Source organism: Botryllus schlosseri, chromosome 15, assembly GCF_051294905.1.
Source record: "Botryllus schlosseri isolate E-star chromosome 15, Bs_hap1, whole genome shotgun sequence".
In the NCBI taxonomy this organism is placed as follows: domain Eukaryota; kingdom Metazoa; phylum Chordata; class Ascidiacea; order Stolidobranchia; family Styelidae; genus Botryllus; species Botryllus schlosseri.
Window position 1 is genome coordinate 15,576,722 of NC_137250.1, and position 24,468 is coordinate 15,601,189.

At 40.6% G+C, this 24,468-nt stretch overlaps 1 protein-coding gene across 1 annotated transcript; it reads right to left on the bottom strand.

Moving 5' to 3' along the window:
• Positions 1–3,332: 3,332 nt before the first annotated feature.
• Positions 3,333–22,183, bottom strand: LOC145457606 (cytosolic phospholipase A2-like). Its single transcript, XM_080335823.1, has 19 exons — positions 22,159–22,183; positions 20,494–20,600; positions 19,053–19,134; positions 18,174–18,346; positions 17,969–18,088; positions 17,488–17,525; positions 17,281–17,416; positions 17,070–17,206; positions 14,022–14,156; positions 13,864–13,957; positions 13,674–13,788; positions 11,737–11,946; positions 9,578–9,674; positions 9,382–9,506; positions 8,348–8,410; positions 8,180–8,289; positions 7,318–7,525; positions 6,852–7,000; positions 3,333–4,148 (listed from the first exon to the last, which is right to left on the bottom strand). Exons 1-19 carry the CDS (start codon positions 22,181–22,183, stop codon positions 4,083–4,085), a joined length of 2,190 nt encoding a protein of 729 aa, XP_080191949.1. The 3' UTR covers positions 3,333–4,082.
• Between the last annotated feature and the right edge of the window lie 2,285 nt (positions 22,184–24,468).

Here is a 24,468-nt window from a genome sequence, read left to right on the forward strand (position 1 = left end):
ACACATATTTGGGAATTGTGGAATGTGGACTAGAGATTGTGAATGTGACTCATTTGACTATACAATACAGGTATGCTACAATACGAATTAGGTCTAATACGTGGAATAGACCTCTTTGCTTTTCAAATCATGGATCATGAATGGTACCATGCTCCTGGCGCCAGGTTATACCAGATGACGCCGTTTCCCTCACGAAAATCGCCCCAACCTATCGCGATATACACCTGGTAACAAAATGTAGTTTTTCTCAATGCGCTGCATGCCAAGCGTCATCATTGTTTCCCCATATAATACATTGATGATCTATTCGCAAAATCCGTATCGCGAAAGGTGAATGCATCGCCGTCGATACAGATGCAACAAGGCCAAATACCTTATCTAATCTCTGTCAACAGTGATTGATCCAGATTCCTTCAATCTACAATGCTAATGAGAAAACACGTGTAAGTCATAAAGGCGTTGCTGTTGCGTGACGTTTAAGCAGTTCAGGAATATAGTTGAAAAGTAGGTAATTTAGAAATCGGCCCACTTCTTAAGTGAACCGAACTTGTTATCAGAGGAACTGGAATGAAATGCTGTGGCTACTGGCTAACTCACAAGGATAACACATGAATAATACAGAGATGGTCAGTAACGGAGTACTTCAACGTAACGGAGTATCAAGTATGTCTATAGTCTAGCCCGAGGGCGGAAAACTTCTCCAGTCGGCGGGCCGGAAATGGAGAAAAAGTACTTGATGGGCCGGATTCCCGAATCGATGCATTAAACGCGTATATATCCACCTATTCAAGGATTATTCGTATCTAATGTTAAATTAAAGTTTGCAGCATGCAGACCAAAACAGTATTCAATGAATCTAGTAACGTAATGTACTTCGATAGCTGTTGAAGTCATTGAGACATCTGTAGTCGATGAGAGTTGTGAACAGGTCCTTTGAAATCTAGCTGCATGTCGGACACAAAGAACAAAAGAATTACAAACATAATCACTACTATTTGTGTCCGGAAAAAGAATAACCCACAGTCACTATAATTTGACGCAGTAAGCAAGTATAGTGGAAAATTGCGGCAGAGTGTGGCCGCGGACCACATTATAATGTAGAAACTGTCTGGGAGCCGCACAAAATCGCGTCGCGGGCCGTATACAGCCCTTCCCGGCCTATAGCCTATACCTGTACTACTTACTGAAGTTGTTATGTTTATAGACTATTTCCACTTCTAACTAATAGTAAACCACTTATTTTGTACACTTTCGATTTTGTTAAGTAGAAAGTAGTTTTGAAATAGATTTACATCACTTTCACGAATGAAATCGCCATTACAACTGGGCGAAATAGCCCCTGTATCACGGTAAAGCAATAACTTTTAGAATTTTTCTCGTCATAGTCGTCTTAGCGTTCCCCGTCAAGACGAATCTTCAAATTTCGAATATCATCCACCTAGGACCAATTGGTAGTGTGCGAACCCTTGTCCAAATCTACGTTGTTGTTGCTGCTATTGTTCGTGGTATTCATGGTGTTTGTCATTTACACCATGACCATTTTTCTTCATTCCGCAGCAGACGACTTGTTGCACGATCCACTTCCAGGTTTTTTATAACACACCGCTTACACGGATGAGATGGCGAGGAGGAGCCTATAGATAAACAAATCTCCAACACTTGGGTAGGAATTCAGGGATTGACCGCGGTCGGACTCGAACCCGCAACCCATTGGTGTCGCCGCCGTGAAACGTGAAACCTACGTTATGAAACTACTTATACTTCAGTACATTCCAGACCTTCATTTTCTACTTTCACTTGAAGAAGTTTTGACATGTCTAGGAATCGCTACTTTGATTTGTGATTAGGTAAAAAATTTCGCAGTTACTTCTACTTTTACTGAAGTACCAATACTTCGACCACCTTCAATGACATGCGTTACGACCGTGTTCCGACAATTTCATGATATCGAGTCTAGGAAATGCGATCAGCATAAGCCATGAGCTACATCTGCGACCATTGGATTACTGCATTCTGTACACGCATACCTCTTGAGTACACTTGACTCTGACTTGATTTTAAAGTGTCATACTTCCCCGACATAAGTGACTTGGATGTTCAATGTCACTATCCGTGATGTGGACCGAAGACAGACACGAGAGGTCACTTTCCCGGCGTGAAATAGTCGTACCGGCCGTATAACTATATGACGTGGTGGATGCTAAATATAAAGTTTCGTTTTGAGTGTTTCCAAAACATCCACTGCCCTAAAAGCAGATACTGTGATTGCGTGGTGTGAAATTGACCAGAAAAATTACCATAAGATATAAAGAATACATCGATCGTTGCACGGTTCGGCCATTTTAATCAATTGATAGATCTTTATGCAGAGGTGGTCAGTAACAACTAGCTTCTACTTGTTCGAAGTACTCAAGTACGCGTTACGGCGCCTTTACAAAAACAGGCGAAGGGGAAAGGAAGAGAACCGAAAGAGCAATGTCATGTGAACAGAAATACATCCGAAAAATCAAAATCGACCGGCCTGGTATTAATACTAGTAATGACTGTACGCAGAGGGGTATGTTCGATTGAAAGACCCGCACTTGGCCGCTTCGACATCTTTTGTCTATTATTACGTCGCACGGTGTGTCTCGTGTATGGCATGTTGGATTGTGTGTCTTGTGCAGATAAAGATACCAGCGCTGATGATTGATAATACAGCCCAAAATACTTTGAATTGAATCGCTTGAATGCGACCGCGATCATTGTATCACGTTGCAACGATATAGTGTCAACTGTCTATTCACTGCTGCAAACATTCACGTCTTCCGCATTGGCTGAGTATGTATGGGTCATCAGGCCAGGCTCATAGACAGGGATTTCGAGATTGATTGACGAAGACATTCCCAAGTTATGGTATTACGAGAGTATATGCTACGTCTTTTCCGTTATAGTGTAAACAGACTTATCGCAAACAGCTTCTCTTCCTACAATTACGGATTTTCCGATTGGTGCGAGGTTCAAACCATTCAATCTTCATACCTTATTGCCGAAATATGCTCTCAAACCGACGAAACCGTAATGCTATACTGTTGTTGTCACCCGATTGACTGTAACATTATGAATCATGGCTTTGCGAGGCTTTGTGGATCGCCAATCCTGTGTAATCGTTTGGAAACGGAATGGATTAGGGCGTCGGGGGCGTACCGCATCTCATTAGTCATTACTATCATTACTCCCATTTATCACCTATACCCTTTATTTATTATTACGATTAAAGCCGATACATGTGGCTTCCATACAGTTTCACGATACGAATGTGGGTAAATCAGTCTCTTCGCGGAAGTGCTTCATCGTCAAAATCAAACAACGGAAAAACAAACAAACATAATGATTTATTTCGGAGTGTTCTCACCCTATTGTTTCAACTTATGCGCGTATAATTTTACTCTGACTGCAGTATTTCAGCAATTTTTCTCGCCTCAAAAATAGTTTTTTCTTGGTTTCGAAAAATCGTCATTGACCATGACCATTGGCCAGATGTTGCGTCAACAACTTCGATAGTATGTAATATACTAGTAATAACTGCGCTTACGTCGACGGTAAAATAATGCATCTTTGTTCAATGCACAGTGCGCAACTCGAAGCCGGACACAGTTATATACAGATAAGTATATCGTGTTCTGTTCTACGAACCCCCAAGTCTTCTTTTCACCAGAGAAGAAGTACGGGAAATCGTATGTAGCATAGGGGCTGGATCTAAAAGAGATGATGATTGATCAAAAATGACCATTGATCAAAGTTCATATAAACACTCGTTAACCACACGACTCGTCACTGCCACCCACCGGTTCGATCAAAGTCATCTATCTGTATCGCCCAATTGATTACAAAAGTTGCATTCACCGTTGACTCCAGGCCAGGCCTAGTATGATTATAAAGTAGTAACAGATCATGAAATATAATACTATAATATATACACAGAAATGGATACATGCATGCATACAGGCGCAATTTAAATGAAATTACGTAAATTTCTGATGATCGCGATTCATGAATCCGATTAGGCTAAACTTTCAGTCCTATTGATTTCGTTTTACTTCTCAGCCTTTGTCTTGTCTAGCCATTCTTTTCTGCATAATCTTCTGGTGAATTTTTCGTTTCATTATCTGCAAATTTGAGAACTGATTGAGTCATTAGTAGTAAGTGACGGGCCTATGCATCTTCTTACTGTCTCATACCATAGTGTCCTATATGGTGTCGATACAAGCAAATCGCACGGTTCAATGAAATTGTATCACGTCACAGTTTCCATTTGGCTTCAGGCAATTTGACGGTGATTTTTGACCGGCTTGTCGAGCATTAAATTTGATGAATTGGGTATCAATCGAAAGCTGACGCTGTACTGCTTGCGAAAATATAAATTTTATTCCACTCATGGCCCTGGAACCCCCACAATCAGCCCCAAATTATTCATTGTCAAGTAGATTGGCAGTGTGACGCAACAATGCTGTCTGGCGAAACGAGAGACTAGCTCAAGAGCAAGGATGCGGCCGAGCGGCGAGAGTGGGATCAGCTGACGTCGCGGCAATAGCAATGTGCAACCGCGCCACAGAGAAACGCTGCGCTGTTGATACTTTTTCTATTCGCTTCGGTACAAGCGAGCACACACCAGCCTTTCCTTGACTTGTAAGGGTAGAACTGGGTCCACAGAATGTATTAGGGCCCTACCAATTTTCGCGCAATCCTTCAGCTGATAGAGATATGTAGGCTACGTCTAAGTAGTCCACATTGGATATGTCACATTATTATGATATCGATTGCCTTAGCCCGCTTGTTGCGTAGGGCTCCAGAGACACGTCGCGCTGTTGATGGCGGGTGTCGATACTTTCTATAGTCGCTTTTATGGTTAAGTGTGAGCATTGAGCATGAGCATACATTACAAGCTTTTATTTGATCCGTATGGGTAGGACTTGGTCCGCGAATGCAGCAGGTAAAATGTTGATTGTTGAATAAAGTTTAACAGCAGGAGTGTCGAATTAAACTGGTATCGCTGTCCGGATTCAATCCGTTACTAGAAAGCTTGCGGGCCATACCTGCCTAATGATTCCAAAATGTTACCTCCAAATTCATACCTTTGTTTTTCACTGGAATATATCTGATATCACTATAAACGTTGACGTTGGAATTTGGTTTAGCATTTTTCAATCACCAAACAGTTTTTTTTAATGACGGGGACCTTTTGCGTCAAAAGTAATACAGTGGTATCACAGATATTTGAATTATATTCATTCTGTAGCCTGTATATATATTCCTAATGTAACTTACGTAAAACGGATTTGCATTATTTTTTTCGCATCTGTGAATAACTGAATGTCCATTGTCCAGAGTTTGCACTTTTTCGCCTTCTCGGAATTTGGCAAGGTCACCGACGTGGTGCTTATGGGGACTGGAGTGAAAACTCAATACTGTAGTTGTAATACTACAATATGATATATTTACATTATCTAAATTTGCTGTCTTGAGTGAATCTTATTACTTGAAAGTATATTTTTCTTACTAGAAATATCTCTATCAGCTGAAGGATTGCGCGAAAATTGGTAGGGACCAAATACATTATGTGGACCCAGTTCTACCCTTACAAGTCAAGGAAAGGCTGGTGTGTGCTCGCTTTTAGCGAAGCACCTATAGAAAGTATCAACAGCGCCACGCATCTCTGGAGCCCTACGCAACAAGCGGGCTAAGGCAATCGATATCATAATAATCTGACATATCCAATGTAGACTACTTAGACGTAGCCTACATATCTCTATCAGCTGAAGGATATTGCGCGAAAATTGGTAGGGCCCTAATACATTCCGTGGAACCAGTTCTACCCTTACAAGTCAAGGAAAGGCTGGTGTGTGCTCGCTTGTACCGAAGCGCATAGAAAAAGTATCAACAGCGCAGCGTTTCTCTGTGGCGCGGTTGCACATTGCTATTGCCGCGACGCCAGCTGATCCCAATCTCGCCGCTCGGCCGCATCCTTGCTCTTGAGCTAGTCTCTCGTCTCGCCAGACAGCATTGTTGCGTCACACTGCCAATCTACTCGACAATGAATAATTTGGGGCTGATTGTGGGGGTTACAGGACCATGAGTGGAATAAAATTTATATTTTCGCAAGCAGTACAGCGTCAACTTTCGATTGATACCCGATTCATCAAATTTAATGCTCGGCAAGTCGGTCAAAAATCACCGTCAAATTGCCTGTAGCCAAATGGAAACTGTGACGTGATACAATTTCATTGAACCGTGCGATTTGCTTGTGTCGACACCATATAGGACACTATGCTCATACTGTCGAGATAAGTGTAGGATCAATGAGTACGGTATACCTTGCAAACTCCTAATTTCCATGTGTCACGGGAGTTATATATATATTATTCTGCTCTACTGGTCCTGGCGACCGATCAGATCTCACTTGGGATTGAGCGAACACCAAAATGTAGGGCTAGTCAATGTTTCTACCTCACACTTCAATTCACAGGAATCTGGTTGTCTACGAGTACGAGCATTTTATACGGGAAGACTGCAACTAGATCCGCTGACGAAACAATACGTTCTGTAGAAATTCCACAATCAGAGAATGTTGTCATCCCTTTGATCATGGATGAGACGATTTAAAATTTTACAATCCAAATGTTTACTTCAAAACCATGTCCAAATCTGCAATCCAATTGATATCACGCTAAATCATACGGAAATTTGCATTAGGTATAGCAAGTATTTGTTCCAAGTTAAAGATGATAACTCAAATTCCCATGTTTCCTTCGAACTTTGACTAAACTAGACCCATAAGATCGAGTGTATATGTAATTTTCGTCAACACTCACTTCCGTATTCGTTATAACGTTGAACCACATCAATTCCTTTAATCTCTCGAAATCTCTCTCCTCATATCTGAGCGCAAATGTGCTGTAGGTCTTCGAGCCAATCACGTCAAAGTTCGTGAATTCGGATCCGATTTGGAATATTTTTTCGACTTGAAAAGGAAAAGATCCGCATTAAACTGTAGTCGATGTTTATATAATAATGAAAAGTTCACGTCGCATGAGAGATACCAAGAGTTGAATCATCGTAGGTAGCCTACTCAAGTTGCGAAGTAGGAGTAGAAAGTATTCTAGGCCTGGTATTGCCTAAAATACTGAAATTTGTAAAGTAGAGATGGAAGCAGCCTATTCTAAAATCATAATCACTCGCGTAAGTATAGTGCAAGTTGGAATTGGACATGCATATTCTATTTCGAGATTTTAACCGTTCAATTAAACTGGATACGCTATAGCCTGCTCTCTAACTTACAGAATGACCTTTCCTTGGCTCTGTAATTCTTGATTTTTTTGAATGTCGTGGTACAAGCGTAGAAGTAGAACACCGTGGGACATTGGGGATCCTGCGGCTCCTCGAAGACGTAGAATTCCTTCAATGGCTCGCGCGATATCCTGTCGAAGTCAATCCGCGGAAACTTGAGGCCGTCTTTTCTGGCCAAGGTCGCGGCTTTGAGCAAAGTCTGGTAAAGGATATCGAATGTTTTTTTTTCGGAATTATATCGAAAAATGTACTGCCACCCAGTTATGATTGTTTCCTGTTTAGTATTCCCCAGAATTTACGTATATCAGCTATATCTATTGCCTGTGGTACAGATCTGGTCAGTGATACTTCTACGTTGTACTCTAGTAGGTCTTACCTGCTTGTACCAATTGATTATGTTTTCAAACTATTTCCACTTCTACTTTTCTAGTTTGTATTCAAAACTACTTACTTGTCAGAATTTGTATTTTGAAAAGTATAAAATAGCTTCAGTATAAGTTAACATCACTTTTATGAAAGATGTTATCATAGAAACTGTGCGAAAAAGTCCCCGTATCGCGGAAACTAAATATATCTTTGGAGATTGCACACATTTGCAGTGTCCTCAGTTCTTTCCGTTAGTCACGAATATGTATTGCAATTTCGACACCCGACAGTATATGTAGGCATACCCCAGTAATCAATAGTATGGATGTCTGAAATCGAGCTACGTCGAATTACAATTCTACTAAACTGCTCGAACTCGCACCGAAACCGAACGTGTTTTCAGCATTCGTTCGATAACCTTACGTTTTTATTATATTATTATTAAAAACTTATATTATTAATCTACAGATAGATAAAGTATCCTTACTCGATGACTCGAAGTACCTGCTTCCGAGCAACAGAAATCGAATACGAACAGGATATCATTACTTCGCTGCGGTCGTAGAATGGCATCGGTCCCAACATTAACCAGCAGACCTGGGCGTGATATAGCACGTTGCTTTCATGGCGAATAAGGACACTTATCAATATATACCGGCATCGACGAGCGAGATGTGTTCATCATCAGAAGACAGACCCTGAATTTCTCTTCTGGATTCTGATTTGAAAACAAAAAACAGTATAAATAACAGACATGTCGATGATTACACGTGCAGGAGATTCAATAATAACTGGTTTCAGAAGTAAGTTTACTAGACTACTTCTAAAATTTTCAGTTTTTAGTAAGAAACTAGACGGAAACGGAACCCAACTCGGAATTATATCGCGGTTATAATTCACGTGTCTACCTACGTGCATGCATAATTTGGATTAAAATATTGCACTCTTCTATTTATACCGCGGTATAAGTCTGAGGTATAGGTTCTGGTTTAGTGTGTCATGGGTGTACATTAACACCCGTATATCAGGGGTGATACTCGGGGGGTGGGGGGGTGGAGGGGGATACGTACACCTTTCGCTAAGAGCGTGTAGTCTTTTTAAATACACTATAATTGTTACGGAGACATATACCAGGATTGTAGTGGGTTCTGCTTTCGTGTAACACCCCGTGAAGGCGCAAAAAGGTGATAGACACGAGAAGAGCCCACTTGGGGCCTACGATACTTATCGTAGTATCGTATAGGCACCGGCCCACTGTACAAACCTGGGATACATATCCATTAGGATCAGTGTATTAGGCTCGTTTTTACCCTCCTGCTGGACGCGAAAGCAAGATTTCGTACCAAAAAGCGTCGATGACCTGACTTACGCCCTATACTATTGTGGAAACATTGCAAATACACTTATTTTCCACCCATGCATTCATAATGTGCACGGAAAAGTGTTTGCATGTAGAAATAGCAACAATATATCGCAACGTGCGGAAAATATCTGGAACGCAATGCCATCTCAAACATTCGTCATGAGGTTTTGAATCCGAAATCTAAGGGGACGTAAGGAAACATCCGGATTCCAAACTAACTTTAAGGGCAGATCAATATCTGACCGAAATATTCGAAGAATTTTCGTTTTTCAATTTATATGTAATCCAGCATCAAGTACATGACGGTAACCCGTAACGGTACCTACCGCCATCGCGTACATGGTTTGGGTTCATCGGAAATCGCTTTTGTTCTGAATGTCCCCTGGCGAAGTTCAGTATCTTTGCCGCTCTATTCACAAAAAATCCTCTGTCCATAAAGTGCGGCAGTAAGCTGCAGCAAAGAAAACCGTTTCTTTACAGCAAATATTACTTTCGCGTACCCGTTAGCGTCACGTGACATACTCAAACCATTCCACAACTTTAGACTTGACTGAGTCGATGAGTCCGCCGCTTCTAGGCCGCATCATATCAATTTCCTCGTGAACATGCTCGAAGAAGTCTGATAAGAAAGAATAGCTATACTTCGTTCATATAGACGCCCACATCAGTACATAATATGATATTATTTGTAGTATTATGAGTGTTGTAAAAAAGTAGTAGTGGTGCTTGTCATCCATATGTGACTGGTACGCCACGGTCTGTAATTTAGGGATGGTGTGAACCTCTGAAACGTTCAGGTTCGTGTGAACGCGAACCTTTTTGAAAGGTTCTGTGTGAACACGAACGTGAACCTCGTGACGTCACGTGACGTCATATTGCTAATTCCAACCCTTTCTTTCAATGAAGTGATAGCCTAATATGCCCTATATATATTAGAGTACACGATACCTAGCGATGATTCGGCCCACATAATGCCACAATGCTGAAGTACATATCGGCGTTTTAAACGTCGCTAAATGTATCAACCGCGGTAATCAAAGGATATAATAATTGCATAAAATCAGTACATTCCGTCGCTTTGCCAACAATTTCGACGAGGACTTATCAAGGAATATAAGCTTACGCCTTAACGGTCGTAGCCAGACCGGACAATGTGTTTGGAGTCTGAGTATTGCTACATTGATATTGAGCAGAGTGTACAACGGGTTTCTATACTCGCTACCGATTCCACAAACAACAAGTTATGCAGCAGTAGCACGCACCTTAATCGCACGGATTTGGTTTTAATGATACAGTAAAGATATGAAGTCAAGATTGACCCAGTACGACAGTTCGATTTTTTACATCAGAAGACGATATCCATGTCATTGATTGGTTGACTAAGCATCATTCGCTGACTACGTATATCGATTGCGGGTCAGGCTCACAGCAGAGAGTCACTAAATATTCACAAACGGAAAGCTGGATATTCCGAGAAAATTTTTGCAACAAGTAAAACTTTTAAGGTTGTCGAGGTGCATGGTGCATGCTCGTTTAGTGTTGCCAGCACCATGCATGGAGTGGCCCGCAGTTGAAATGCAATAAATTTGAGCCAAAGATCTTATAATGGAGTGAAAATTACAATTTACCAAAAGGTTCACAGTGCAGAACCTACCAAGGTTCTGTTGTGAACGCGAACCTCTAAATTTCCGAGGTTCACACACAGAACGCGAACGTGAACCTCACGTTCACACCATCCCTAGTAATTACCTTCTGGTATAAGTTAATATGGGAACTAATGCAGCTTGGACCATATACTGATCAATATAGGAATCTATGACATGAAATCACAAACCCGACCACAGGGGTTATAGCTCAGGACTACGAGGTTAAATGTCGTGAATGGAACATTACGATTATGACAGGATTCGATGGGAAATGACCGCTGAAAATCATATCTTGAACAGTTGATGAGAAAATGGTCGACGCAGCTTCCGGAATATTGCAATGATGACAGAATAGGCTATCTGAACATCGTATTTTAAATAAATGAGCGTTTAGCCTACAGTGATCGGAGAATATATATGACATCAGCATGACCACACGCGGTCAGATGATAATTTTGGGACACACGTCACTATCGGATACACGCTTCGGTTCAATAACAACATCACAAGCACGATGATGCCAAAACACATACCAAAATTTAAGGTGGAAGACCCCCTTTAACCTAGGCTTACCATATTTTGGAAATCTAAAAAGAGGACACTTTTTCAGAGATTTGAAACTTGCAAAACCGGAGAAGAATTCTCAAAAACCAGTTAATTCCCCCCCCCCCCCCAAAAAAAAAAGAAAGGTCATCTTTTCGCTCACAGCTAAAATCACCGTCGGTGCGTCACTTCTGTGCTAATTTACGACATATCACTCGCAATTTGCTCTAAATCTTACCTAAATTTTCAAAAAAGAGAGCAAAATCTCAAAAAAGAGGACAAAAGGGCGTCCTCCGAGTACACTTTCAAAAAAGTCAAAAAAGAGGACGTATGGTAACCCTACTTTAACCCGTCGAGTCAAATACTAACGTAGCGACTGGAACTGCTTATTGATTCAAACTGATTTGTTGGCAGGAGGAATGTTGTCAGATTGTTATAGTTTCAATCCACGCAATGTTATCTCAATGATTTTGGTATTGCAATTCTAGCTACCTTTGTCATCGTCATCTTCCGGCAGGTTGAACACCTTCGCCAAGCGTAAACCAAATATACTTCCGCACATTCCCTGCATGTATCGCAGGGAAGGTTCTGGCAGTTTTTTGTTGAGCACGCCTGCGTAGAATTCGCTGTTGAAGAGCTCGGTGTCGAAATTCATTCCGTAGTGCGGGATTTCCACTTCGAACGGAGAAATGTTGCAGTCCGCTAAATCAGCAGAGGGTTTTTTGGTACTATTGTATAAAACCATGCTCAATGTATTAAATAACAACTTATGTATAGAGTCTAGTTAGTATTTCGGTAAAATGACCTGGACTACTTATTCAACATCCCAATTAGAGTAAATGCTTACGACCAACAGCGTTCTCAATAATACGCAGCAAATTAAATTGGGTAAAGGCATGCATTTAGTTCGAACGGAATGAAAAATTATGATTGGTTTTCGATCGAATTTTGACCAGACATGCTTGTCAGTTCAATTACATTGGTAATGATATGCCCATTTTCAAACGAATTCGAGGTGTTGCTACAGTGGATGAAGAGTTGGTTTCATATTCATCAAATTTATGATTTGAGTTATAGGTCCATTGCCTACAGCAGGGGTGGGCAACTATTTTTCTCCGCGGGCCTAATGAGAAGCAGAAAATATGTTGGCGGGCCGAGTCAGAAATTTTAGCTGTATTCCTTAGCGTATTGATTTTATTTCTAAATTGAAAGCAGTCAATTACACTAAATGGTGCTCAGTGGATGTGTTGGATATTGGGGAATGAGACCGTTATATTTTGAAACAATGTTGAACATGATACATTTTAAACTCTTTTTAAACCCCTATCCGCGTTTTTCTATCAATACATTAAAATGTATTTGGGATGGCCGAAACAGCCCGTCGTCAGCACCCCACCCCCACCCCAAACGTTGGCCTTGGGCGCCCATAGAGTTATAAACAAAACTCCCGGGACTTCGCCCCCCAGACCAGACCCCCGATGAACGTTTTTAACACTACTTCTGGGCGAGATTTGTTTACACTAATTGGCAACGTTTATGTCCTAATCGCACGAAGTACGGCTAGAGCTGAGTGAGGTGCTGACTTGAAAATATGCGGGAGGGGCCGTTGGTATAATTAATTCGTAACATGTTGTTATTTCGTGACCTCCCGTCTGCTATGCGAAAAGACCAAGGTCAACATAAGGCAGTCCTTTTCGGCCACGGTTTTCTCGCTGTCGAGCTTTTTTCCCTTTCCCAGTGCCTTCTCGGAATCCCGTGTTGGCCTAAACTTCATATATATATTTCGGTGCATCGTGGCGCGGTAATGGCTAACGCCGAAATGCCCAATTCGATAAACCACTGATCTATAAAACGCGCGTAGCGCGAGAAAAATTTGAAAGAAGTTGCATAAAATTTCAAAAAAATACTCTATAATTTATGTTCATTCACCAAATAATTTTGGGTGCCCTTCGAGCTCGCCCCCAATTGGGGGTTTAAGGGGCGGAAGTTACGGTCCTGGGGATACTATAAAGCTTATTGTCTTGGTAGCTGGTTTCCGAGAAGTGTGCAGCTTGCCGAAATGGCCTTGTTGTTAGGCCAAGCTTGCAGTTATTCCGAAATTCGCCGTTCCATGATCGAGTGTATGTCTTCGTGTTTTTGTCATAGAAATTATGCACGAAAAATCGAATTATGTTGCATAAAGGCGCTTGAAAAACCAAAATAAAACATGCCAAAAGTTGCATAAAAAATGAAGAAAAGTTGCAAAAAGTTGCAATATGAAATTAATCCAAACAGCTTAAAACACCATACTACATAACTTCTGAGTATTTAAGAAGCTGCTGGAAGGTGTAAAAAAAGTTGCAAAAGTTGCAAAAACATGCCCCAGTTATGACGTATTATTATTAATCACGGACCCCTGAAGAAAGGAATAATTGCGTTGTAAGAATTACCATGATAAGTCCAGGCATCGATGGATTTGTGCACTTGCTGAGAGGTGATAAGCGGGAAGGGCACGTCGGCCGTGGCTACGTAATCTCTCACGTCACTAAACTTTCTTATCTCGTACTGGAAATAAATGATATCTCTTCAGAAGCACACGAATGTCAATATTACCACCCCCACCACATTGCTACGACTTACATCCCTTCCTACTGTCATCCCTCCTAGGCAGTAAGCGTAGTAATCGACCAAGGTGACAGGTTGGTTGTTGCGAAGCTTCAATGTTGCCACATTCCTATACGTAACATAAGACTATTATTTAACGTAGCCTTTTTAAAAGATGTGTAGCCATTAGACACCTGAATCGTATGGTGTTCTCTAAATCGATCATTTCCCATTGCATCGATGACTGAACAGACTTTTTCAACCACCCATGGTATTCCATTTGCCGATCCTTCTGCAAGGCCTGCCAGGCATAGGCACTCGACAAATACCTTGTAGAACAGGAATGAATTATTATTTAAAACATGACCCTTGTTTAGAACATGTTTTTTAGTGTTTTTGTTTTTTTCTTGACATGGCGTCACGAATCTTTAATTGTGACGTCAAACTGGATTGGCATAGACAATTGAAAATACTGGCTAAATATTGCCCCTTCGACGACCAGTCTTAAACAGACCAAGAATATCTTTAACCAGGACTACATCGTTATGCAGCATTTTTACGGTCGGTGGTGATCATCATCATCATCATCAGAACGTCCATTCCGTACCAATTATCTATGTCTACGTGTTATAACTGTTGAACCAACGACAATTTTTAGGGCTCCAACCGCTCCACATTGCGGTAGGCTCATGCTACAGGGTTACCATATTTTGGAATCGAGAAAGGAGGACACTTTTACCAAATCAGAAAAGTTAGTTGATGAAGACTGAAAACAGCCGATTTTTCTACTTGTGCTGGAAAATTTGCGGTGTTGACTAAAACAAAAGTAATCACTATAGGGCAATTTTTTTCGACATGTCAAAAAAGTCAAAATTATAGCGTTAGGTCAAAAGATGTCAAAATTGTTACCAAAGTTAGAACTTTTTTGCAACCTGCATTTCGTTTGTATAGTAGATTTGGTACTATCGGTGAACTTATCATTTGACATTTAACAGCTTTCGGCCTACTTTATGGGCCCACCGTTCTAGACGGCCCATCATTTGTTCATTGTGAATCATAAACATCCAAATGAAACAAATAGGTTGACATGGTGTTATGTTTAACGTACCGCAATACCACAACTGAACGAAGACTGCATGGGCATTGCATGATTCTTATATCAAGAACCGCATGATAAAAAATTGTGATGTAGACACTATTGCCAGAATGAAGCAACACGGTCTGTCACCAGCGGTGTACGCACAACTTCAGTGTTGCCAGCCAACAACTGCTGCTTTGAACGTTCTGCCTCCATTCTTGGCAGGCTACTTAGTAAGGACAGACACTTTCTAACCGAGGATGTAGGAAAGTATCTTTCGTTGTACTACTACAAGAAATTTTAATTATTTCTACCATAATGCGTAATGTAACTACTGGAATTCTTCATACGGCCAGATTTCTTTAAAATAAAGTTTTTGTCAAAGTTTGTCATTTTTTGAGGAAAAATTTGTTTTTTGTTCAGGCCAAACTACTTCGTAAGGACAGGCAGTTTCAATCATAAATGAAAATAAGTAGTACAATTCTAACATTATGTGGGAAAACACCTAATTTGCGTACGTTAGATCAAATTTGGTTAAAATTAAGATTTTTAATGTAGAAAAATGTCAAAATTTGTATTTTTAGGTCAAAAGCTTTTGGTTTTTAGGTCAAAAATCGCCCTAGTCATCACTTTCCATCAACTCCCGAATGACCCTATGGAATGTCCATATTAGCTATTTATCGTCATTTATGCCCATTTTCAGTCGAATCTGTCCATTATCATATAGCTGTAAAAGCTGTAAAGCAGGACGAATTGCCAAAGAGGAGGACATTTAGACGTACTCGGAGGACATTTTCAAAAACCTCAGGAGGACAAATCCTCCTAAAGGAGGACGTATGGTAACCCTAATACTGCATGTTTTTCGAGCGTATTGACAATCATGGCATAATTATACAATGTCAGGAAAAAAAACACAATTTTCATAAACGCATTTGTTTAAAACACTGTTACAAACATGTTTTAAACAAAATGTTTTAAAACACGGTTTGTTTTAAATGCAACCCTAATTGCATGTATCAAATTAGCAGTTTTAGATGAGATTCCATGAATCATTTAACATTATTCAACAGTCGTATACTGAGTCATTGCCAAATGTTATATGTACGGTCAGTCATTATCAACGGTCTGCGTATCCTTAATCCCATATACTTTGTAAAATTATTTACGTGGGTATTTCTCAAAACTTCCGAATGCTGATAGTTCTACATCAAGTAGGCCTACTTTTGAAAATCGCTACGTATAGTCGTGATCGGGTGAAGAAAAAACGTTGGCACGATTGTCAGCAGATTGTTAGGTTGCTATGATGAATAGGTATACATCGACACATCATCTAAATCAGTGGTGTCAAATATCCGACCCGCGAGATGATTTCATCCGGCCCGCGAAGCAATTCCAAGTAGATTGAAAAATACTTACAATATCCAGCACATTTGTAGCAAATATTGCGATTTTTACAGGAAATACTTTCATTGAATATTCCCTCAAGACAGCAAATGTCGAGCGTGTTCATAGGCCACATTATAACCAACCACCCGACTACGGCGTCGTGGTTTCACTCCCTCTAATTCGAGTTTTATGGAAATATGGATCAAAAAGTAGTTATTCACAGACGCGAAAACGCCAATATATGATTCATATATCTGTGGTCGCACGGCCGTGTCACTTTCCACCAGATAGGTCGCCGAACTCAAGAAAAACCAGATTTGAGATTAAATAATAATAATACAAATTCCAACATCCGCGCTTACAGTTGAATATCTTGTATTCATCGCAGCGCATGCTGTACGCTGGGCTAACGCCAGACTACGACTACAGCAAAGTGTGCATAGATATATGCCAACTTGGAACTTATATCGTCGTTAGCGCCACTGTTTGGTCGTTTCTTAACGTATTCAACCGGATTATCGTCATATTTTTGCCAATTCCAATGTTCGTGGATAAAGGTGTTGCGATATGCTAGAATAAAACCCCTGTGAGCCGTGTATTATCCATATATATGCTTGATAATAAAGTATTCACGTGAAAAGCAAAGGCACGATGTATAATTTTGAAATCAGCTGACTGGTCCGGCCCGCGAGTGATTTGAAGTCTTGAATCCGGCCCACGACGCAATTTGAGTTTGACACCCCTGATCTGAATTAATATACCCCGCAGTTCTTCATACCATGACGAGCCAGAAGTTCCAACTGCGTAGGTCATGCAGTCCAAAAGTCCCGTTTCCTGAAGAGCCTCCATTACTCCCGCCATACCAACCATAGCTCTGAATCCACCCCCAGACGCTACTATCGACATAACCGGAGTCTAAAATAAAACAAAACAGCAAATATGATAGAGCTACCCACCCTCGTGATTGTCTCAGAATATCATTTGCGTACTTCGTATAGATTTTTAGGTCCATTCTCAGTACCTAGTACGCGCTGCAGGCTGTTCATTACTTTTGGAATCCTCTTCAAGCGGTGATCCATCTCATCCCGTCCAAGAGCCAAGGAGAATCTGATGTCTGTCTCCCGCCTGTGCAACGGAGGACAACAAACAATTACAACATTTGGTATATCATGCTTAATGAACGGTCTGATTCTCGCCTGAGCTCTTTTCGCAGTCGTACTGTGATGCTTCCTTTCTGTAAATTGGAGTTAAATTCAAAGAATGTGAATTTAAACTTATAAGATCATTTGACGCCAAGGACATATCATATTTTACTTGTGACACGAGAAATCTCGCTTGGCGTTCAGCTGTATTTCTTATAGCCGATGTATGGAAATGATCGGAAATGGTTAGCCTATACGACATGCTTGATAATAACGCTGCATCTACAATTTCGAGAAAACGCACTCTTGAATAACGCAAAGATTAGATGGGTACTAATAACCGGAAAAAGATATGATTCATTTCAAAGCAGGGCTGCACCCATTGGGGGTTGGATTGCCACAGTATGAAAATTTGTGACCGAAAAACGATTTCAGCAGTGATATGGGGTTGCAAAGATTTTAACGCTGCGAACGAATATCATATCAGAGTTCTCAAATTCAATACGTAAAATAATGATATAACAACAGCCGTAACCTTTCCGAAGTCGATTGTTTCATCAATCTCATTTCCGTCTATTTCCAATTGCGCAGGAGAAAAGGAAGCCTCTGCAATGCAGTCGCTTTTATCATGCCAATCTTCCACGATCAGAAAAAACTAGATCAGGAAAAGAGAGGTGGGTGTTCATGAGATGCCGTGCTAGAGATAGACACATTTCAGTCGCCGGATGACTTTATGTTACCTTCAACATCGCGCCGTGGTGAGCCGAATTTTGTTCATGATCGTCCGGCAAGACGAACGAGAACGTTTCATTCCATTCTGGGTTGACATCGTCGATTATCGCAGCCGTTGAGAATCTCTTGGTACCGAGAGCTGGTTGGTATTCCACAGCGATTTGTGGGTTTGGTTTATCAACTGTCAACAAATTTACAGTAGTAGTCACCGCTCAGATAGTAGCCCCCGAGGGAAATTTCAATAAATTGCAGGTCCATTACGGTTGCGAAGAAAATGGCTGCGGCCAATTTTTTTTCGTTCGCCCTTCAATTTGAAACCACATCATTTTTAGAGTGTAGCGCCCCTTTAAATTATACTCTTTAACACGGCTACCTTTTCGGCACTAACCACTTAAAAGACGGGTATACTCCTGACACCAGTAAACAAATATATAGTGCTCCAAACCTTCTTTGAATTTCAGCTTTCGGCCTTGTTTTTGACATGCCCGTTTATCCTTGATGGGTCATGATGACACTTAGTAATCACGGTCATTGATTGACTTGTTTTACGAATTACGAAAATAAGGTTTGGTGACTTCTTGTGACTTTAATAGTTGCGGCATAATTTGTAACATTGACATTGTTTTGAATCTGGATTACGCAATCGCTTGCGAGGTAAGTATAGGCTGCGTAATCGCGGCATATTTATGAACGGGCTTGAAAGTAAACGAATTTCCGGTTCAGTTTATACAGCCAATGGTTTTAGTCCTCGCAGTAACATTAAAAAGTAGGTTTTATGTTTTGAATTCCAAGCAAATGTTCGTGGGCCGCACAGAATAGCTCCGCGGGCCTCACTTTGCCCAGGCCTGTTCTCGACAGTCAAAAACAGAAACCAGTCAGAGCCTTACCAAGATTTAGTAGGCTTGTTCGGCTTATATCACGTCCCTGAATCACCGTTACCCGTAACGCTAGTGGTTTTTTATGCGGAACCTGCAGATAAAAATATGTGTCTTCAGGTAGGCTGCCCCCACAGCTATATATACCATCAAGTTGAAACTTATGAGTAGGGCTGGGCACAATGATTCGAGAACTCGAATCGGAATCGAGTATTAATTTTGATGATTCGAGTCGAGTAGTAAAAGACGATTTTTTCGAGTACTGAAATTATGCGTTCCTCACCAATGAAAATTTATTTATCAACGAGGAGTTTATCAACGATCAACGAGTTTATGCTAATTTCACTATTGAAGCCTTGAAACCTTAATTGGCCGTATCGTAGCATGAGAAACATGAAGTACAAAGCTACGAACGTTACTGGAAATAGCACATTTCCGAAGTCATGATCATCCCACAATATTGTCACCAAGTGCAATGAAATCGATATGGTCGAAAAAAATAACAAAGTATCCTTAATATGATGGATAACAGGCATTATATTCTTTGTGGTCGCTTAAAAGGTACATATTTGAACTTTGACAAATAATATTCTGCTATGACGTCATAATGAGTGATACTCGATTACTCGACTCGACTCGAAGCATTTTACGTGCTTCGGAATCGAATCACTCAGGTACTCGATTTTGCCCAGCCCTACTTATGAGCATGGTTGTCATCCGTTGGATATACTGTCGCGATACAGTACAATTTGGATTCATCATGCATACAAGTTGGCTACATACACGCCGGTATACTGAAGTATGAGATGGTCAGTAACGAAGAAACTTCCATATTTGATTATTTTCGGAGTACTCAAGGAGGGTTGTCTACTTTAGGGTTACTATATGCGTCCTCCTTTAGGATTTGTCCTTCTTTTTCAGGTTTTAGAAAATGTCCTCCGATGACGCCTAAATGTCCTCCTTTTTGAGATTTTGTCCTCTTTTTTGAAAATTCGTGTTAAATGTAGGGCAAATTCGACTGAGATACAGTAAATCAGCACTGAAGTAACGCTCCGGCGGCTATATTCGGGAGCTGAGCAAGAAAGTTGACCTTTTTTAGTCAACCGACCATGAAATGGGAAAAATTTACCAATTTTGCAAGATTTTCCTCCAGTATTCTTAGTTTGAAAATTTCGATTCCAAAATATGGTAACCCTAGTCTACTTGCACTACTTACTCAAGTATGGTTATAATTGTAGACTGCTTCCACTTCTTGAAAGTTTTTTTGTTTGTTTGTTTGTCAAAACTGGCCTATAGAATAGTTACTCCTAAACGTCGACCAACTGTAAATCCCTATACTTGCACTTGAGTGGAAATTTGCGACGCTATCCTTCTACTTTTGCCTCGGTGCTACGGACTACTTTGACCATCCTGCGAATATACCTCTGCATGGCATTTAGTTTATATATGCGACCTCAATACTCCCATATTCCTCGTTCCTTTCTATTTGTGATCTTTTCCATTCGCGATAATTTTCGTGCTTTATTTCCTCTTGCTGCTGCATTACGGATTCTGCATGAGCTGAAGGACATCGAATCGCATAAGAATAGCTCGCAAGTCGCAAAAGCAACAATTAAACTTCAGTATCGCGATTAATCACGCTCGCGTCTTTTCCGGTGATGTTTGGCAACATATTTTCGTCCGATGAAATCATGCTGATATCCGATGCATGAAGTAATGTGTGCGAAACTATTTGATTCCGTTCGCACTACAGAGTTGGTCAAGTCATGTTTAGACTCGGACGAACATCATATAATATTCAATTACAAAATATAATTTGCAAATAATAACACAATTTAACCGCACAATTATTTAACGTTAACTTCACAGTAGGCTATTCGCAAGCCCATATTGACCTGCTTCGCTAAAATAAAAGTAGAAGGATTTCATTCAGAATATCAGTAATGGTTCATGCGAGACTTATCAATTAATTGCTATCCCTCTGCAAGCTACAATCGTGACATTCCGTTATAAAAATATGTGATCACTTATTCGCACATGTTTTCAGAGCTACTGCATGAATCGTTTGAAAATTAGTATTGATGTACGGAGTCAGTATGCCTAATATGCTCATTTTATTTTTATTCTATTTTAGGATTTTGAAAGCGATACGCAACTGTTTTGACCACGCATAAACTTGTATCAGCTGTCACAGCAATAATTATTCTGACCGTTATGAAAACTTACATTTAAGTCAAAGCAATATTGATAAATAAGTTGTGAATTAAGTACTAAATTGAGAATTTATCAGAGAGCCATATCATATCCTCAACAGAGCCGTATATGGTTCGCTAGCCATATAGGTTCCCGATCTCTGTGCTAAAGCATACTGTTGCAAAATATGAACTTTGCTTCAACAACCACGTTAAACAAAGAAAACACAAAATAATTTTGACACAAAATGAAAATAATATAATGATAATTTACTGCACGTCGGTTTGACTTATGCTGTTACCTTTCAGATTCTAGTTCAGGAATGCAAGGATTCGCATTGGAAAGTGCCATTCCGTCATTTCGTGCAACGAAAAATGGCAGTCGGGAGTGTCGTCACGATTCATATGATACGCATGTGCGTGTCGACCTCCGGCGAACCCCTGAGACTGGCTCAGCGAACGACCTATATAATATGATACCATTGATTGGTATGTTGATTGCGATCAGCGTGCTGAATCGGGGATATCTAGCTGTATATATTCCTACATCTCCCCGATGATGGATATGCTATATTTCAGATGGCTCACGTTTTTACGCAACTGGCATCCTGTTACTTACTACTACGGTTTGTATAGTTGTCTTCTGTTTGCAGCAAAAGGCAGGGCGTAGCCCTACAAATAAGCAGTCTGTTTGCTGTCGCCATGGATCTAGGACGCATGAAAGATCACATAATTCAATCCTGGTGGCAAGTTTACACTGTATCCATAGGTTATGCGCTTGTTATATCTACTCAAGCCAATCTCATCAGTTTCCAAACAAGCCAGTATATTGCTGTATTGCTCTATGTTTGTGGTAAGCCTGGTATTATACATGCCGCTGGTTACTCTTTTAAGCAGAAAGACATGCTTGATCATCGGAGATTTACCTTCCATCATATTCACATGCTCCATGTTAATTCGAGACCATTGGATAGTCGAAGCTGCTGCTGTACTCATTCGGATCGGTGAGACTCTGAGCCAGGGTTGTAACCAAGTCATAAAGCTCCGAGACACAAGTCAATCTCACTTTTATAGTTTTGACTCGAGTCAAGTCGAGTCAGTTTCAATTCACCACCGAGTCAAATCCGAGTCCAAGTCATCGAGCAGAGGTTCGGGTCCTAGTCATGGCATAATGACTCGAGTCCGAGTCCAAGTCATTGTGTTGACTGCTCAGTTTCCAGTTGAAGTCTTGTTAAACCCACTTGTATAACTCTGTTTGGTGATATCGAATTATTCGCATTTATAAAATAATAATTTTCCTCACTTTTAACAGTTTCTGGTCGCATTTTCAAGTACCAGTACCAATAGACGAAATCCTAATAGGGTGGTTACTTTACTGTTCTTCGAAATTACAATGAAATATCGGTCTTGACCGTCTGAATCTCGAGTCATATGACTTGGTTCGAGTCATGCGCAGTCGAGTCAGTACTCGAATCTGAATCGAGTAACTATTTTAATGATTCGAGTCGAGTAGCAAAAGAGGATTTTTTGGAGTACTGAAATTATACGCTCCTCGCTACTGAAAGTTATTTTATCAGCGATAATTATGGTTTCGATACTATTTGCCACTGTGGAAGCCTTGGAACCTTGATTAGCCGTATTGCAGCATTCGAAACAAACAAAGATACGACCGTTACTGAAAAAACATTTCTCAAGTTATGATCCTCCTACAACATTGTCACCAACTGCAATGAAATCGGTAGGGTCGAAAAAATACCAAAATATCTTTAATGTGATGGATAACACGCAATATATTCTTTGTGGTGGCATAAAAGGTACATATTTGAACTTTGACATCTTACACTTTGTGGTGACGTCATAATGAGTGATACTCGAATACTCGACTCGACTCGAAGCATAATACGTGAATACGTGATTCAGAATCGAATCACTGAGGTACTCGATTTCGCCCAGCCATAGTCGCGACTGCTCTGGTCATGATAGGCCATCGCTACTTCAAGAACTGAATCAAATTTCCCAGCTACAAATATTAGAAGTAAAGATCTATGTTGTCATGGAGGCCTTGTCGTCATTATAACACCGCATTGCGTTATTACGTATATTATATTGATAAAAATAAAGACCTTCATATTGGAGGATGCCCGTTTGCGCAACTTGTATAAACGTCACTAGGAGTGAACATCTTCTATCGGGAGGCGTGGAAGTCAGGGCTTTGGAGCCGGAGCCCCGGAGCCATGCATTTTTACCGGAGCTGGAGCCGGAGTCGGAGCTCTACATGAAAATTCAGCCGGAGCCGGAGCCAGTTATATTAGGGGTAGCTCCGGCTCCGACGTATTTCATAAGATGCTATTATACATGTAACAACCATATCTGCTGAGTTCACATAATTCAATAGCAGGCCTTCGCGAAATTAAGAATCTTTTCCTCTTTGGCGCTACCTTTTCCGACTAACCATGTTCCTGGGGATTTAACAGCAGAGCAGTGATATGTTCAATGTTCAATTTTCATACATGAGTGCCGAACCTCGGTATGCGAGATATGCCTGTGAATATTGTGGGTATTCGGCATACCCGCAATTTCATCATAATCCCAACCTTGTTGGCCAATTGTACAAGGTTCGAAAATAATGATCACTATGTATTACGTGAAATGGGAGAGAGGATAAAAACGTGATTTCGTTGCACATGTCGATATGACGAGCACGAGCCGAGAAATTCCATCTTATCGTTGCTATGAATCGGATGAGCAAAAACTCGTTCTTTCGTGATAGTTCTTTAATCGGGCCGCGAAATTGGACAGTGTTATTGAGTATGCATTTATGCATGCTAATTGGAATTCATTACTGCGCATCATCTCCATTCAATTCAGTAAGGATGTTCGTGCGTAAATGGGGGATGGCAGAAGAGTAGACCAAAACCCCATGGTATTTTATGTTGGAGACAAATCACTGATTTGATACGCGATTTCCAATTTCTAATCATCTGTTTCGTTAATTCACTCTTGATGTCCGCTTGATACTCTAGTATCCACGGATTATCTTGCACTGTGACTTGTAAATGTGCAATACTGTATAGTTTAATTCGTTATGGGCATGGCGCAATGTGCATGGCACAGTGTTTAATTCGAATATTCGATTTGTTTCAACCGGAAAATATTATATTCAGATAACCTTGATCGACACCGGATGGACTGATAACGAGTGCACCAATATCGAACGTCAAACCATTGGCCATTTG

Excerpts from the sequence above, each read along its gene's own strand:
- LOC145457606 (XM_080335823.1), bottom strand. The coding sequence starts at position 22,183 with ATGGAGCATGTGAATATGATGGAAG. Across the intron at positions 18,347-19,052 it reads AACAAGCCTACTAAATCTTG|TTGATAAACCAAACCCACAA; the intron begins GTAAGGCTCTGA and ends ATTTGTTGACAG. Across the intron at positions 17,526-17,968 it reads AAACAATCGACTTCGGAAAG|AAAGGAAGCATCACAGTACG; the intron begins GTTACGGCTGTT and ends TCCAATTTACAG.